Source organism: Numida meleagris, chromosome Z (genome assembly GCF_002078875.1).
Source record: "Numida meleagris isolate 19003 breed g44 Domestic line chromosome Z, NumMel1.0, whole genome shotgun sequence".
NCBI lineage: Eukaryota > Metazoa > Chordata > Aves > Galliformes > Numididae > Numida > Numida meleagris.
In genome coordinates, this window is record NC_034438.1 from 74,195,194 (window position 1) to 74,212,036 (window position 16,843).

The 16,843-nt window shown below is 43.1% G+C and overlaps 1 protein-coding gene across 1 annotated transcript; it reads right to left on the minus strand.

Annotated features, from left to right (window-relative positions):
- Positions 8,610–16,363, minus strand: LOX (lysyl oxidase). The gene is given in 9 exon segments (XM_021380390.1): positions 8,610–8,729; positions 8,854–8,949; positions 11,740–11,896; positions 13,853–13,990; positions 15,025–15,133; positions 15,270–15,441; positions 15,443–15,487; positions 15,489–15,515; positions 15,517–16,363. Coding segments are annotated over 9 exon segments (1,272 nt in total). The 5' UTR covers positions 15,925–16,363.

Below are 16,843 nucleotides of genomic sequence, written 5' to 3' on the forward strand. Positions count from 1 at the left end.
TGGATGGCAGGACAGAGTGCGTATACAGAACTGGGAGGAGTGGCTTGTAAACCAGATGGCTGTGCTGCCATTCAGAGGGACATGGACAGGCTGGAGAAGTGCTCAGAGGGAAAGTTTAAACTTTGTGAAGCTTAGTTAAGAAAAATGGAAAGCTCTGGGAAGCAGTAACACTGTACAATGATCTTTGCTGGATGCAGATGGATTGGAAAGCTGCTTGCAGAAAAGGACGTGGGTTTCTGATGAATACCAGCAGACTGTGAGCTAGCAATGCATCCTAATGGCAGAGAAGTCCATCTCCTTTTTGGAAGAGCAGCAGGTTTGGAGCAGTGGTCGTTCTTCTCTGTTCAGCTTGGGTGAGGCTATATCTGAAGTGGGTCCAGTCCCTGGGAGTTGTGGACTTCACAGTACAAAAGAGATGTAGACACACTGGAATAAGTCCAGCAAAAGGCCACAAAGAGGCCTATAAGTAGGCCTCCACAAATAAAGGAAATGGCGTAACTGACCTACAAGGAGTGGCTGAGAGCTGCAACTGTTCAGCCTGGAAAAGGCTTGGAGGATCTTACCAGTGTTTGTAATTACTGGGAGGGGGAAGATGAAGCCAGACTCTTCTCAGTACAAAAGAAACAATGACTTTGTCACTGTAAAGGGGTCCAACGCTGGCACAAATTGCCTAGAGTAGACATGGAGTCTCCATCCTCAGAAATTCACAGAAGCTATCTGGACATGGTCCTGTGCAAGCAGTTCTAGATGGCCGTGCTTGAACAGTGGGCTTGAGCCAGATGACCTCCAGAGGACCCTGCCAACTTCATCAACTCCTTGTGATTTTGTAATACTCAGAGGGGTGAGTCAACCAAAGACTAAGTAACTACCATCTGTTGTTTAAAGCAGTTACTGGATGCATGTAAAAATGCAGTCACTGTGTAATTCCTCAGTATATTCCACTTAGAATGAGTCAAATGAGAGGAACAAGTTTAGTTTTTTTTAACATAGTGTGGCCACCACTCTGTCTCGCTCCCTCCTGCAGACTTCGTATCTTAACGCTTACATCCCAGTATTTCTGTCCATCCTCTTACTCTGCTCAATTATTGTAGGCTAAATATTCCAGCGGTTCCATTGGATTATTATTATCTAAGTATGTCCTTGCCACTCAGACTTTCTTTTCTGCATTCTAACCAAATGTCAGTAAGTGTGGTATTATCTTCCTGAATTGGATTGATGCTAAGAAGAACTGGAAATTCAAATATCCTTCCATCTCCCAGTGCTTTTTGTTGCTGTTATTTTTAACGAACCACCTTGAATGACATCAAACGTAAAGCCAGAAGCATCACAGTAAAACATGAAAAGGAGAAAGCATTTTTACTGTTCTTTTGTAGGGAAGGATCGTCTTTTGTAGAAAAAGGCGTGCCACGTGCAAACTCCCCTAGTTTTCCAGATGCAAATGCTGATCCTTAATGCTTAAAATAAATAAATGAATAAATAATCCTAGCCAAATGCTATTCCAAACACATGTTTGACGTGTAACTTCTCTGGTTCCAGTGAAGGGCTAGAAGAATTTCTTTTGGTAGCTGTCATCAGTTATAATACAGTTTCCATGGACAAATTATCTTTCTTTGAGTAGATGAGCATCATATCTTAAGAGTTGATTCACGTTAAAGACTAAAAAGTTAAATAGTGCAAATAGTTTGAAAAAAAAATGTCTTTAAGGAGCATATGTTCTAAAGTGCTTTTTTGCCTGTGCTGAGAGATCTAAGAGCATTAGTTTGTCTTGGCATTTGAGCAAGTTTCTTACTACATTCTTACAGCTGTAATTTGTGCCCATAGAATTCTTCCTGAAGGAAACCTAGTTTATCAAAACATCTTTTTTTCCTCTTCAGAAACACATCTGAACTTCTGAGCTCCTATTTAAAAAAAAAATTAAAAAAGATAAGCTGAACATGAATGAGAGGAGAGAGATTAGATTGTTGGCATTGCTTCAGATTTTAATAGGCCATTACCACTTGTAGCTGGTGATTAGTGACTCACCTGGATCACAGCCTTAATGTGCTGAGCACTGTACAAGTGAGTACTGATGGCTGAGACTTGATAATATTTTTTATATGCAACTGGGTGATTTCCATTAACTGATAAACTCAGTGAACATGCCTGGAGCCTGTTGATAAAAGTTCAAAACATTTTTTCTTCATTATGACAACATTTTCAATACGTACGTGATGTTAGCCTGGTTTGTAACATCGTTTAGGCAGCGACCTCCTAACGAAGTATTACCAATTTATTTTGATAATGATACGGGAAGATATTTCATTCTGTGATTCTAAAATTAAGAATCCTGGAGGATCATGCTTTCCACTTCATTACCGTACTGAAGGAGAAATGTTCTCACTCTCTGTATGTATGGTCACACACTTGTAGACTGCTTTTAGGTGCACAGTGTTTTCACTTCAAACAAGCTCAGATTTTTCAGTATTTTTTTAAAAGAAGCCACAACAATTGGATGTGTAATCGTTCTGACTGCATTTTCATATGGAGTCAGATCCACACTGAGTTCTGACTCTACGGATAGCACTTGCAGGAATTTCTAGCTTGAAGCTTTTAGCTCTAACTGTAATAATTTTGTTAAATTTTAGAAACACCACCACATTTATATCTTAAATAGCTCTACATTTACGTTATGAATTTCATAAGGTATTACATCATTTTTATCTACATTTACCCAAAGTCAAGAACACTGGAGAGAACATTCCAATGTTTTTAACCATGTTCTGCATTAATCCCTCAGTGAAGGGTACAGAGATATTTCGTAATTCAGTGTATTTCATCAGTTCAGCATACAGACTGCAGAGGCAGCAGGACATTGATTTGTATTCAAAAAATGTAAATAAAGGATAAAAAGTTTTTGGAGTAAGTGAGGGTTAAGTGTGTTAAGTCAATTGTCTAGAGTGCACTGACTATCTGCAGCAGACTACTCATTTTTTACATATGAGTAAAGTTTTTGATGCTGGAATTCTGACAGTGGTTTCTAAGCTCCTGTTCCTACAGAGACAGCTGATTTGGTAAAGGAACTGTTTATCAACAAGGGCTATGTCCAAACAAGCCATATCTTCCCTTATTATGCCTTCACTCAGTAAGCTTTTGTGTAGTACGAGAGGTAGTCATCATCGTCGCATCTTTTTCTTTCTTGTTTTAACTTGGCATGACATTTTTTTTCCAAGCAACAGAATCTTCCCCATTTCCATGTTCATGTAGACCTGCACAGCTTTGACTGAGGCTTTTTCATTACACTTGGATATGGCCTATGATGACTTCTTGCATTAAGTAGATCATACTCAGACAAGTAGAACGCTTGAAAAATTTTATTCAAGTCATTTTCACATAAACTTGCAACCATAATACGGGCATGTAACACAAGAATATGAAAGTGCAATAAAGAATACAAAGCTAGTGTCTGAATATTATAAATAAGAACTCATCAGATAAAGATGCAAAGTTTTTTTGAAGTCAAGACTCTTGGAAGAAAAGTGAAGGAAATAATGAAAACTTCAAAAAAGTTGCAAAAAACAAGTGGCATTTCACTGAATCTGTAGCAGTTAGTTGCATAATAGAAACCTCCCCATAACATACTCTTTGGTTTTAATTCAAGTTAAAACCTTTCAGCACCTTCTAGGATTTGGGGAAAATGAAAAATGCCATGTCAGCATAAATGTGAGACACAGGATAAACCACCTTTAGTTGTCTCATTTATGAAATTTGCCCTGCTGGTTTGAATGAGTACAATACAAACAACACCTCAATGACTACGATACATTTGGTGTTTGCACCCACTCAATGCTGCATAGTAAACTTTGGAGCAGAGAGAAAATGAGTAGAGTTTCACCAACACAAAAACATCTCCACAATATGCTGGTTCAGATGGTGACCAATCTGTCATTTTTGTCATGTTTTTGTCTAGAAATACTCAAATACTAAATATATTTCAGGATTAAAAAAAATATTTAACGAACCCCTTCTGTAACGAGTCCGGTATACAGTATGTTCCTTATGTGCAGTTTTTATCTGAAGACCTGAAACGTGGGAGGCAATTGCTTCACACACATATTTAATGTTCTCACATTTCAAAGAAAGTCTGAGACTACACGGCAGCGATTCCGTACTGCAATTTGTCCGATGCTGCTCCCACTGACTCCTTTCAAAGATGACACAAATGCCTGATAGAAAGGGTTCCGAAACATAATTTGCTTTATAAAATAAGATTTTATCAAAAATGTTTTTTATAAATGGTTTTCAACAAAAATGCATGTAATTTCTTAAATATATTCCAGTATGAAAATAGTTAAGATATTTGGGTCAAAACTGCAAAGCCAAGATACTGAAGATACTGGCTGGCACTCCCCTATTTAGAAATGCTTCTACACTTGCTATATGATCAACTCTTCTACTGCATCGTGATTAACTATAGTTAAATAGGGTGAGTTAAAGTCACATTTCTTCATTTTTTTTAATCCTAAAATCTCTTGCTTTTCTGAATGGAATGTTCATGTTATCTCAGGCTATGTTTGTGCTATTGTACATTACTGTCATGTTCCTTAACATACACTTTAAAACAAATAAAACATTTTGCTACGGAAAAGAGCTACATCTCTGTAACCACAATATCCCCAATACTCAAAGTTATGGCGTTCAGCACCTTTCCGAACCAGGCCATTCCCACTGAAAGGTCTAAGTCCAGTACTACAGCATGCTCCACCTACACAGGATGCTTAAGCTCCTCTGGCCTCTTGCTGATCTCAATGGAGTTCTGCAAGTAGTTTGGATATAGATATGCGAGCAGGGTACTGCCTTGAAAACCGAGGGAGAAACTCCTCAGCTGCTCTGTGTCCAGTTAGTGCTCTCTTATCCCACATTCAGTGTCAAGCACCATGAAGTAAGAATGCACCACCTCTTACCAGGAAGCAGTCTGTGCCCACCACAGCTTAGCTTCCATTACAGTAGTAGCTTGTGTGTCTATTGCACAAGCTGCTGTCAGGACTTTCACCCCAATTCTGACCTAAGTTTCTAGAAAGGTGAATGCATTTGCATCTCTTAAACCTTAATCTTAAAAACTCTTTGAGCTGAGATTTCAGAAGCCTAAACTTGAATCAGGCCGTCACTTTGCAGACGCATGTAATATAATGGCTTCCTAAGAAATCTGGTTTCCGAATTTCGCTCCAGTTTGGGGCCCACGGTGGTAACTGATTGCTAAAATGGGTCTCTGAACAAACAAAAAAGGGACCTGCAGCCTAAACTGTATTCAGGACACACTTCAAACACCGGGTAGTGAAAACGGGGCTGTTGGCTCTGCGATGCTTTTTCAGCATACCAACTAGCTGTACAAGTGTAACCTAGTTGTGATCAAGGTGGAAGTACTTTATAGTCTTGAAATAAATATATGCAGTAAAGAACAAGTTGATCCTTAACGGTTATCATGATAATTGATGAAACTTCCAAATAGAGCTCACAGGGTTCTGTTGCATAAAATATTTCCAAATACTGCCTGAAGTATTCTCAGCAGTGATCAAAAAACCTTACATATTCCTCAGATTTTTTCCCTTTGTTAACCATACCGAATAACACACGTATTTAAAATATATATATGAAACTGAGGTTTCACGTTTCGCTAGGTATTTGGAACTGCTGCTTAAACGTAACCAATACCAATCAATACTCCCAGGTCACTGTTTCAAAAGCAGATCCTTCATTTTACATGATCTGAAATCTTCTGAAAGAAAGCATGAGATCCCCTTGTGATATGTTATTTCACAGTTTAAAAACAAAATCACAGCTACTGTAGCTTACAGCAGGGTGCACTGCAAAAGCAAAATAATTTGGGGATGGGAGGAGGGGTGGTGTACCCAGCACCAGTAAGAAGTTCAGTGAAAAAATTTGATGTGGGCTGGAAGTTTTTCCCCTTAACAATGTTTGGGTCCTGAACAGCCTAAGTTAGGATACTTAACGTATTTACTTTTGTTCTCCCTCTGTATATTTAGTACATTCTCAATTATCGGCTGAATACCGAGATACAAATTTTAACAGCCAAATGCAGTACTTAAGGGGGAAGTAGGCATTAGGCTTCCTGACGATGAAAATACCTTGTTAGAGATTCTGACCTACTTTTTCTTTTTGTGGTGCCATCCGAGTTAACTGCCTGTGCTGTTCTGATGGCTAACCTGTTCAAATGGACAGTTTCTCACGGATGACTACACCAGGGACTCTTTGTCATCACTACGAGCCCTCTTCTTGACAGGTAATCATTTTTATCCACATTATGTGTGCAGAAGTCTTTTAAAAGCCCCACCTTGAAAAATCTCTTCAACGTAGGAAGGTGGATAAGTTCTTTAATTCGCTTTATCTACAGATGAAAGGTTTCTTTCAAAACCCCATCTGTTTTTGACTTAAGAAAATGGTAAAACTTCTAACGTATTAAAAATGTAAACATAACTTTTCTTGCAGGGGTATAACTGATAGATAGATATAGATATATGTATTTCTCTGCTATATGTTAATATCCCTTGAAAACTGAACATACGTTTCTCATTCGTATCGACATGTCCCGGCTTGTTTTGTTTTAATGGTTACAACAGGATTACTCTCAAGCTGTTTTTCATTCTGGTGCTTTCTGAGATAGCTGGCGTTAGTACTTCCTATTGCATTTTACTTAATTCATTTTACAGAAAGATTTGCTACCCTTTAGAATATGCTCAACTCATTCACCAGTAATATTCTGACTGAAGTCTATCTTTCTCCTCCAATAGTCTATCGATCAACTCCAAATTTGCAGGGGTTAAAAAGTGATTGTGCTTTTTTTTTTTTTTTTTTTTTTGCGAATGAGTTAGTATTTCACAATTTAGAGTATCTGTGCACGAGTCACCAGATCCACACATTTCAATAGTTACAAGCGCAATCCCAATTCAAATGCTTAAAATCCAGTTTCAGATTTTGATGAGAAGCAGCGGACGTGCTTCAAAATCACATGATGCGTGTGGGTGTATGTGTGTATGTTCTGTAGTTTTGCTTCTATACTGTTTACATCCTATGGAAATTTATATAATGATACTTCAGTTCAAAACATTTGGCACCGTCTCATCCATTTTCTTCTATCTTTCTCAGTATCTGTTAAAGGAAAAGAAACAGTGTCATGCAAATGGCAAAAAAAAAAATACACATAAAAATCTGCTAACCATGGTTCCATCAGCTAGAAGGTGCAGCTCAAAAACGGCAGAAGAAATTTTGTCTTCTCACCAGCATGAATGCGTTTATTTGATTACATTTACTAGGTAAGATGAGGAAACCATTAACTTAAGGAATAAAGCATAAATTTCTCTTCCACCAGAATGTGAGTGAGTAGAAAGAAGCTGTCTTTGCTGAAGTACCAGTTAGTCACCTCTGCTACAGAGAAATGCTTCAAAAAGCTCCATCCACCGGTCTGTCAATAACTGCTCGTGATCTGTAGGACACCTGCTCTTTCACAGTTTCCTGCAAGCCTTACCACCATACAGTGAGAGCAAACAAAGAATTAGGCTGAAGCCATTTAACTTGTTGCATTCGTGACCTAAGTGTGATTATAAACATAGATCTCCCTGCTGGAGTGAAAAAAAAGTTTGTCATTTTAGCCTCCCTTGATCACCTGTTACCTAATACATTAGTAAGGCGAACTGATACAATATTCATATTCTATTTGTTTCATTCACGCTGTTATAGTAGACTATGCTGTCATTTATTTTTCATTCACTGCTCTGGAATTTTTCTTATACAGATGAATCTCAGTGCAGTGTTAGCATGCCATTTCTTATGCCGTGCAAGCCAATCCATTTGACAAATGTTGTATATGTGTAACTAATGCAGTACCTGAGAACTGCTCGTCTCTGTGTTACAGAAGAACGGTTGCTTTTTGTGTGCATCTTCCACAGCCACTAAGCTACAGCAGATCTACAAGTATGAACACTAATTAAATGCGAATTTGCCTTCTCCGAGGAAAAATGAGACCAGCACAGTTGCAGCACTGCTTAAACCTTTGAAGAGCTGTCAGCACAGTGTGTCTGGGGTAGCTGTTTCAGGAAAGACGGCCGTTCCACCCACAGCAGCAAAGTTAACACACAGGTGTGGGATTTTACAAAATGCTTTAAGAGCTATTTAACTGCTCAACAGTTCTGTCTGAATGCACCAAGTGGGTACTGAATGAGAGCGGAAAGATTTTAGTGCAAACACAAGGAAAGACTTGAACCAGGCACAGTGACTGCCCAGGCAGTGGTAGCTACTGTCAAGTGTTACGTATCCCAGTAACAAGACTTCAAAAGGAAAGTTCTCACTTATGATTGTTTTCAAGCCTAAACAATATTTTTAAAAGATTAATGCCAGATAATGCAAACTATTTATTTACTATAGGTAAGGATTCAAAAGCTATGCAGTTATCAACAGCAAAGTAACGATTCCTATCCTTCTTGCCAAAAAAAGGCCTTTGAAAAGCACCATCTGAACTTCAAATTAACACACTAGATCCTTAAAGCTATGAAATTTCTAATCTTCATAAATCATCAACTTCAGTGCTTTGAACACAGAACAGTTAGAAAGAAATATACTTACGGTGAAATTGTGCAGCCTGAGGCATATGCATGGTGGCCAGTATAGCGTATATCACAGCGTACTATGTTGTTGGAGTAATCAGATTCAGGTACCAAATAACTGGGGTTTACACTGACCTTAAGGGAAGAAAGCACAGTGTTGTATCTTGGTTGGTAACTTTACCTTCAAAAGGACACACATATATGATATCTATTTAGGGGGAAAAATTAAAAAGCAACTCTCCCTTCCCTAAGTCCTTACCTTCAGAATGTAGTTTCCAGGTTTCACATCTGTGATATCAATCCACTGGCAATCTATGTCAGCATTGTAAGTGTCATAACAGCCAGGACTCAATCCCTTAAAAATGGAGTGAGACAGGTGTCAAAAATCCTTTCAGGAAGACTAACATTCCATACATTAGTAATGCTGAGACCAAAGTACACTTAACCATCACAACGTCTCACTAGGGAAAAGAAAACTTACCAGAGGGAACAAGTTCTGTCTTTCCAAGGCATTTTATTTGAATAGCTGACCTAGAACACGTAAGTCTAACATGCCGCTTGTATAGAGAGCAAGGTACTACTGCTGCTGTGTAAGAAACAGCTATCCTGTTGGCAGGTGATGATCTGCGAGACGCCTGCATTTTATCTGTTGTGTAAAGTCAACCATTAAAATCACGTGGAAGTATTAATGTTGAAAAGCACTCTGAGAAGCGGTGCTTAGCTGTGTCTCACTTCCATTTTCCTCTGGCTGTGCTTCTGATGCACGTGACCACCACTGTGGTGCAAGGATGGTTGGCCAGCAGCGGGTCCTGAGCAGAAGGCACTGAGCTGCATGGCAGGAGCACTGCCACGCTGCCCATCTTTACAAGACAGAATGCTGACACTGCCTCCATACCCTTCCCTAACTGCCACACCTGCCCAAATACAAAGGAGTCAGAAGACACCTCACAGAAAGCAATGCACGTTACAGCACAAGATTGTGTTTCGCAGGAAAACTTAGGGCTGAATATTTAAAATTCTGTATCTCTTCTGTATTTTATTATCACTTATGTTACTGTAGTGTTTCTACATAAACAACGCTGATGCAACTACTCACTCGTATTTACAAAATAAGAACGAAATCAATCTTGACCAAAGCCTGGACCTAAATATCTGCAAATTTCAAGTAGGCCGCTGCTGAGGTTCTTGAGCATGAGTTTGATCACCTGTGTTGGAACCTGTCACTGCCCTTAGGAACAATGCACCTTTTTGCTACAGATGTGCTCTGCCTAAATGCTGCCTCTGAATATGGAAAAGGAAAATCGATGGCAACTTTCACATTTAGTTTTGTAGGGAAGTGGCCCGGGGAGGCTTTTCTTCAGGCCAACACAGAGATGTAAGAATTCTGGTAGAACTGAAAATGCAGTCTTTCTTCCAGACACGTCTTTTCTGAAAACTTCTTTGCTGTCAGGGAATTTTAATAGCAATCTCCATATATGAATTTATCAGTGATTCAAACCTGGTGTCTTCCACCATGGCTGATACAGATTGTCTTAGGGAAAGTTGATACATCCTAGTAACACACAGACTACACAAAATCCAAGTCTTGCAAGAATTCCCTCTTGACCCAGCTGGTGATCAGCTCAGACTCTCTCAAGTTAGTGCCAAGTCTGAGGCTGGAGGAAAATTTTACAGTCCAATTACAAATCTCTGAAATATAGGCTTCCAGTGGAAATGCTGACAGAGGCATTATTCTAGTGACACAAATACTCCAGCCGTAAAATATGCATATTGCTTAGTTAGATGTCATAGTCTACAAAAGGAGAAAATATGTTTAAAAAGCCTCTTCAAAGCCTTCATGTAGTGTAGATCATTCATTATATTTAAAATTTAAATGTGTACTTGTCAGCCAGTCAAGTATGGCCGTCGTTTCTCCATAATAACATAACTACCTCCGAAATTAAAAACTGCAGAATAAGGGATACAAGTTTACAGTATGGCCACATTGAGTTAAACCACTGGTCAGTCAAGCTCAGTGTCATGTCTCTGACAGTCAGCAGCAGCACAGGATTGAGGAGAAAACAATGTAAGAAATGGGAGTTGTAATGTCCTTTACCCAGGCAAATTTCTTCCACCAGACATTTAACAATATTTCAGACACAGAATAGTGTGTTTAACACCCTCCATTACTTTGCCTAAATCTTTTTTTTTTAACTCGTATAGATATTTTTGGTCTCTGCAACACCCTATGGCAAGCAGTTTTGTAATTTATTCCCATGTTAAAAGAGCACCTCTCTCTGTTTTAAAGCTCTTGTCCAGAAGTTCTTCTGGATATCCTAAATTCTTCTACTATGAAAAACAGTATCAACAATTTCCTCTTGCCATCCAGGACCAATCATCACTTGATACGGTTTCTGGCTTCCCCAGTGGAACAGTGTGGTTGCCATGCTACACTCCTGGTCATCCTCATTGTCCTGGCATTGTCTCGTCTGTCTGTTTGCTCTAACAGTCTGTCTGTCATGGACTTCTGTAATATTATAATGGTACATTCCTTTTTTTTTCCTTGCCTAGCCCGTTAGTAAGCCATAACACCTTGATTTACTTTTGTACATGCCTAATCATAACACACACATGGCTGTGATTAATTTTAATGGCCTTCTATACCCAACAATGTAAATTTTCCATACTGGACTGCTACCCAGTAGCTACAGGCACTAAGGAAATTCAGCACTTTGCAGCTTCATGCCCTGCAAGGGAGAAAACACATCCTGTGAACTCTGGGGCAGACAAGGACATCCCCCATCAGTTTGTGGAGAAGGAACATGTCAAGAAACTTGTTTACTGTTTTGTTTAAAGCAACTTATTTACAGTCTTGAGTTCTCCTTAGCTTGTTTGACCAGTCTTATTGAAAGAACTTGGTGCTGTGTTTTAACGTACAGTTTACCAATGCTGCTAGGGTGGTGAGTGTCCCTGCACTTCAGTGACACACACATCTGGCAGCAACTGGGTAGACTGTAAGACCCCAAGCTGCCGTCATGGCCCCTGTGGTGGAGAATTTCCAAGCTAGTTATCACATCAGAGGATACAGCCTGCACTGGCAGAGGAAAGAAGCGCAAAGATAAATCAGGTGGGAAAAATTCTTGGTCATCTCTGAACCAACTCTTACCTGTGTGTGTGCTGTACACGCGTATCGTCTGTAATACCCGTAATCACAGGAGGTATCTTCAAGGCAGAAACTTGCTTTGTGTCCTTCAGCAACTTTTCTGTGTGAGCTTGCATCTAACAAGTCATAGTGACTGAATTCATCCATGCTGTGATAATGCCTGTCAGACCACAGATAGGTTGTTAAAGATGGATCAGATTTAGTCAACATTGTTTTAATATATTGTTAATCCATTATCTTCTGTTAAATCCGGCCAATTTTTTTTTTTCCACTACACAGAACTCATGTGTTAGCATACTTTCCTACTACAAGCCTCTCAGTTAAGTATTATTTTTAATATTCCAATTTTCGGTGACTGTAAGAATGTCACGTTCTTTAAGCCAGGTTTTAACTTGTTAAGTGAAAACTGTTCTAACAGCACTGTTTTTCCAAAAATTCCTGTTTTATCAGGAATAAATTGTTATTATCAGAATAACAATAACAAGTATTAAATAGTTCATGCTTGAATCGTAAATCCCATAACTTTGCCTTTAGGCAGAGTTTGGCTAGGAATGCTTACCTTACATACTATACATTCCAGAGAAGTTTCCTACTTGTTACAAAGAAAAGCAAGAATTGTACTACCTTGTACTATCTACCCACACTTTGTCTCTGCAGCATTTGGCTGCTCTTGCTTACAGACACTTTCAGCTCAACAGGTGTAAGAAAAAGATCATTAAAAAGCTTTCAAACACATTGTTAAAATGAAAAGAAGCCCACAAGTCTGGAGCATGCACATCAAGAACTCTAAAACCAGGTCACAGATGATGACTAACGCTGATAGCTGGCCAAAGGCATTAGTAGTTACAGACCACTTCCAAATGGACTTGTTTCACTGTCAAGAAGATGATCATGAGAAATGCCTTTTTTTGTTCTTTTTGGCAGCGTATCTTCTGTTTTTTTGAATTAATATCAGAGACATTTTGCATCTGGATAATGATATCTGGGCTACAGTGGCACAGTAAGAAACTGCTTTTCTGCCAATGGAAGATTTCAAGTTATCTCCATCCATTTCATCCGTTTATCAACTTAGTAAGCACCAAGGTTGGGAGTGAAGTTGTTTTTTTTCCACAGCATTTACAGAATATTGTTTTGTTTTTCATTTCATTTTAGCTTTTTACAAGATTTTTTTGTAAAATTTATAACCTAGTAGTATCAGTCATTCTTTGAAAGAATTGGTTTTAATAAAGCTGTCTTCTTCATCCAAGTTTGACTACAAGTGGTTGAGGTTAATGCCCCTGTAACCTGAAAGAAATATTCCATTGACTCCAGTGGCTTTAAGGTCAAGCCCACTTTACATAATATTTTTAATGGTATAATATTAAGCTAACACACATGTACCTGTAACTTAGAATTGTATTTTAAGTAAGGTAAATCTTCTAGTAGTTTACAACTGGTTCTGCTAGCAAAGAGTCAAAATAGGAACAAAACTGTAAACTCCTACATGTGAATTTTCTGAAAGAGTACAAGTTTGCACTGTTTCCAGCTCCCAAAAAGTTGAAAATTTGCTTTGCTATGTTTTCAACTGCTTAGACATCCAAGAGCAATACTGCTTTGTGAAAAGATCAAGATGATCAAGGCGTGATGTGGATATTGATGAGGAGATCATTCAGCTCAGTGCCTTGTCTATTCCATATTGACCAGAACATTCCTTACCTAGCTAACCCAAGAAGTTCAGGTCACAAAGTATGGGTCGAATGATACGTAACAGGGAACATGCTACTGAATGCACATTTCAGGTTAAAATAATTGTCGAAACTCCAACTCAAATAACCTACATAAAATATAGATATATAAAGGAGAAGGTGTCACTGTCAGGACTGATTTGGGGCTTGTAGTTATAACAGATTTATACTTCTAAGAGTTTTATACTTACAGATATCCAAGCTTCTTATTCATTTAGTTTTCACGTGGCTCTACAAAGTGCGACTACCACTATCACAAAATGAAAAAATCCCAAAGCATTCCCACAGCGTCCACTCATTCCACCCCAGTTTTACAAAACGTCACCTTATGACTGACAGTTTGTTAGTGAAAAAGATAATTAGAAGATACCATACTGAGGCACTTCACTCACTGGTGACAGCTGTGCCACTCCCAGGAATAACGAGGTCTGCTTGGTAGGAAATCTGAAGTTCCTTGATTTTTCACTCTTTGAGGGAATCTCAGGAGCACTCGATTATCATAGTCTCTAACATCCGCTCGATAAGCTGAACTATAATAATGCAGGGGAAAAAAAGAGCCATCAAAAAAAACCCCAACTTTAAAACACTTTAGATTGTTTCAGAGGTAATAGACCTTTTAAGCCTGCTTAAAGATTTTGCATTAGAGATGCACAAGGGCTCCACGCGGTGTGCTCAGAAGTGCTTCCTGCTGTCAGACAAAGACCTGGGTAAGATTCAGACCTGCTCCTAATCCTGTGAACACCAGTCTGATCACTGACTCTCTGGCTTCATTTCCTTAGCAGATCACAGCTTGGTTGTGAAAGTGCCCAGATACCAAGAGCTGTGAGTGTAAGACCATGTAACAGATGCTTGTTTCTGTTGCAAAAAAAATTACTGAGCACATGCCCTGGGCTGAACCTATTTTACACAGCTGTGACCTAGGTAGTTGTTTGGTTTTTTTTTTCCACTACTGGAATACTGTAACCAGTTGCTAGTCAAGAATGTTTCAGTTAGTGTTCATTGCGAAGTGAGCACGAAAAATACTGGTTCTGATTATACCATGTTCTTCTTTTTCAGCAACTGAAGAAAGAGCACGGCCGTGGAAATAGTCTGACATCAGTTAATGATGCTGGTAAATAAATGAATCTGTTCTGCATGATAAGCTATGAAACCAGTTAAACGGTTACAGCCAGCCGTCTTGGTTTTGCTCCAAACAAAACAGGAAAATCCCTCACTGCCAAGCGTGGAGGACCCGGTTTGGTCAGCAAAGCTGTTATCTCCGACCGTGAAAGGGCTTGGGGACACTTTTCAAAGAGATTCCAGTCTTAAAAGACAGTCTCTAGACAAACTGCGATAGATAGGCACAGGAACAATCAGCGCGTTCTGACCTGGGCAGTGGCTGGCGCTGGTTGGGAATGGGCTTGCAGGAGCTGGAAGCAGCTGATGCCCGCTTCCAGACCCGAGCGCGGTCCGCGGGTGCCCCCGCCCTGCGCAGCTCGATGCGATGGCAGAGCGGTGCGGGTCACCCGTCCCCCGCCGCCTCCATCGCCCGCAGCCCCCGGCCCGCCCGCACTGCGGTCCCTACCTGGCCAGGCAGTTCTCCTCGGCGGCGCAGCGCAGGTTGTACATGGACATCCTCTGCACGTAGGTGGACGCCTGGATGTAGTAGGGGTCCGGGACGAGGTCGGGCAGACCTGCAGTTCGTCAGAGAACCACGGCGCAGCAGTCAGCCGGAACACGGCCACCGCGCGGCTCAGCTCAGCCCCGCCGACCGCCGCCTCCCCCGGCCCGGACCCCCGCCCAGGGGCAGGAGGGCGCGCGGGCTCTTACCGTACTGGAAGTAGCCGGTGCCGTAGCCGGGCCGGTACCTGCTGCCCTGGCGCGGCCGCTCGTAGGTGTCGTAGTAGTTGTAGTAGGGGTTATCGTCCGTGTACTTGTACGGGTTGTAGGGGTCGTCGCCCACCATCACGTCCTCCCGCCCGGCCCGCAGGCCGCTGGGCGCGGGCAGCCCGCCGGCGCTCCGCTCGCCCTCGTCGCCGGGGCCCCCGGACCGCGGGGCCGCCGAGGAGGGGCTGGCGGCGGCGCGGCTGCCCGTGGGCGCCTGATAGCCGGCCTGGAACCAATGCCGGGCGCCCGAGCCCCGGCTGCCGCCGGCCTGGGGCCGAGGCCGAGGCCGAGGCTGAGGCTGAGGCTGGGGCTGGGGCTCGGGCTGGGGCTGGGGCCGGGCGGCGGCGCTCCGCGGCACAGAGCCGTTCCCGCGGAGCAGCAGCACGGGGCCGCTCGCCGGCTCGGCCGCCTGCCGGCGCCGCGGGGGCTGGTACTGGGAGCCCTGGCTGAGCAGGCTGTACACCTGTCCGTTGTTCTCCCACTGGATGCGCTGCCTCCAGGCGGCGGGGGGCGGCTGGCAGCCGACGGGCCACAGCCCGCTCCAGAAGATGCAGGCGTGCAGCTGGGCGAGCAGCAGCCCCGGCGGCGCGCAGCGCATCGTCTCGTCTGTCCGGGGCCCGCGGGTGGGGAGAAAACCGGGCGAGGACGGGGGGGCGGCGGGCGCGGGGCGGCCGAGCGGAGCGGAGCGGAGCGGAGCGGAGCGGAACCGAACGGAGCGGAGCGGAGCGCGGGGCTCAGGCGCGGCGGCAGCCGGGCGGTGCCATCGGGCAGCTCGGGCCGGCGGCGGGGAACCGGCCCGGGAGCGGCTGTCCTTCTCCGCGGTATTTATAGGCGAAGGGTGCGAAGCGGCGCGCAGCGAGCAGTCAGCCTCTCGCCGTCCCGCTCGGGCGTCTGCAGCGAGGAAGGAGGAGCAGCGGCGGAGCAGGGACTTTAAACTCGCTGGCACGCTCGCAAAGTTACACAAGCCCCGCTGGCTGCGCCCCCGCTATTCGTGCACGTAATGCGGCTGAAACGTGCGGCCCGGACGGTTCCCCACCGCCGCCCCCCGCCCGCGCGGGGGCGGCCGCAGGGAGACAGGGCAGGGGCGGACGCGGGGCCCCGGGCGGAGCCGGGCCGGGCCGGGCCGGGCCGGACCTGCGGCGGGCGAGCGCGCCCAGACACACGTAGGCTGCCAGGCGCGGGGCGCGCCAGAGTATGCCGTGCGGCAGCGCCAAAGTATGCAAAGGAAAAATGCTATTAGCTCATCAGCGCTGGGGAGACGGAGCGGGGCGGCGGGAGGGGGAAGGGGCCGCGAGCGAGAGAGGAAACATATTTCTGGAAAATGTGCTGCTGGCGAGCGGGGCTGGGGACCTCCATCCCGGGGCCGAGCCACCGCGCCCCGTAACGACCCCGTAATTAGGAAAAAGCCCTCACCAAATAAACCTTCGACTATGAGCTTGGTTTTCTGCGTGTGAGTCACACGAGAAATATACGGGCGCTGCTTCTCCCGAGCGCGTTCCCATTGAAAAGCGAAATTT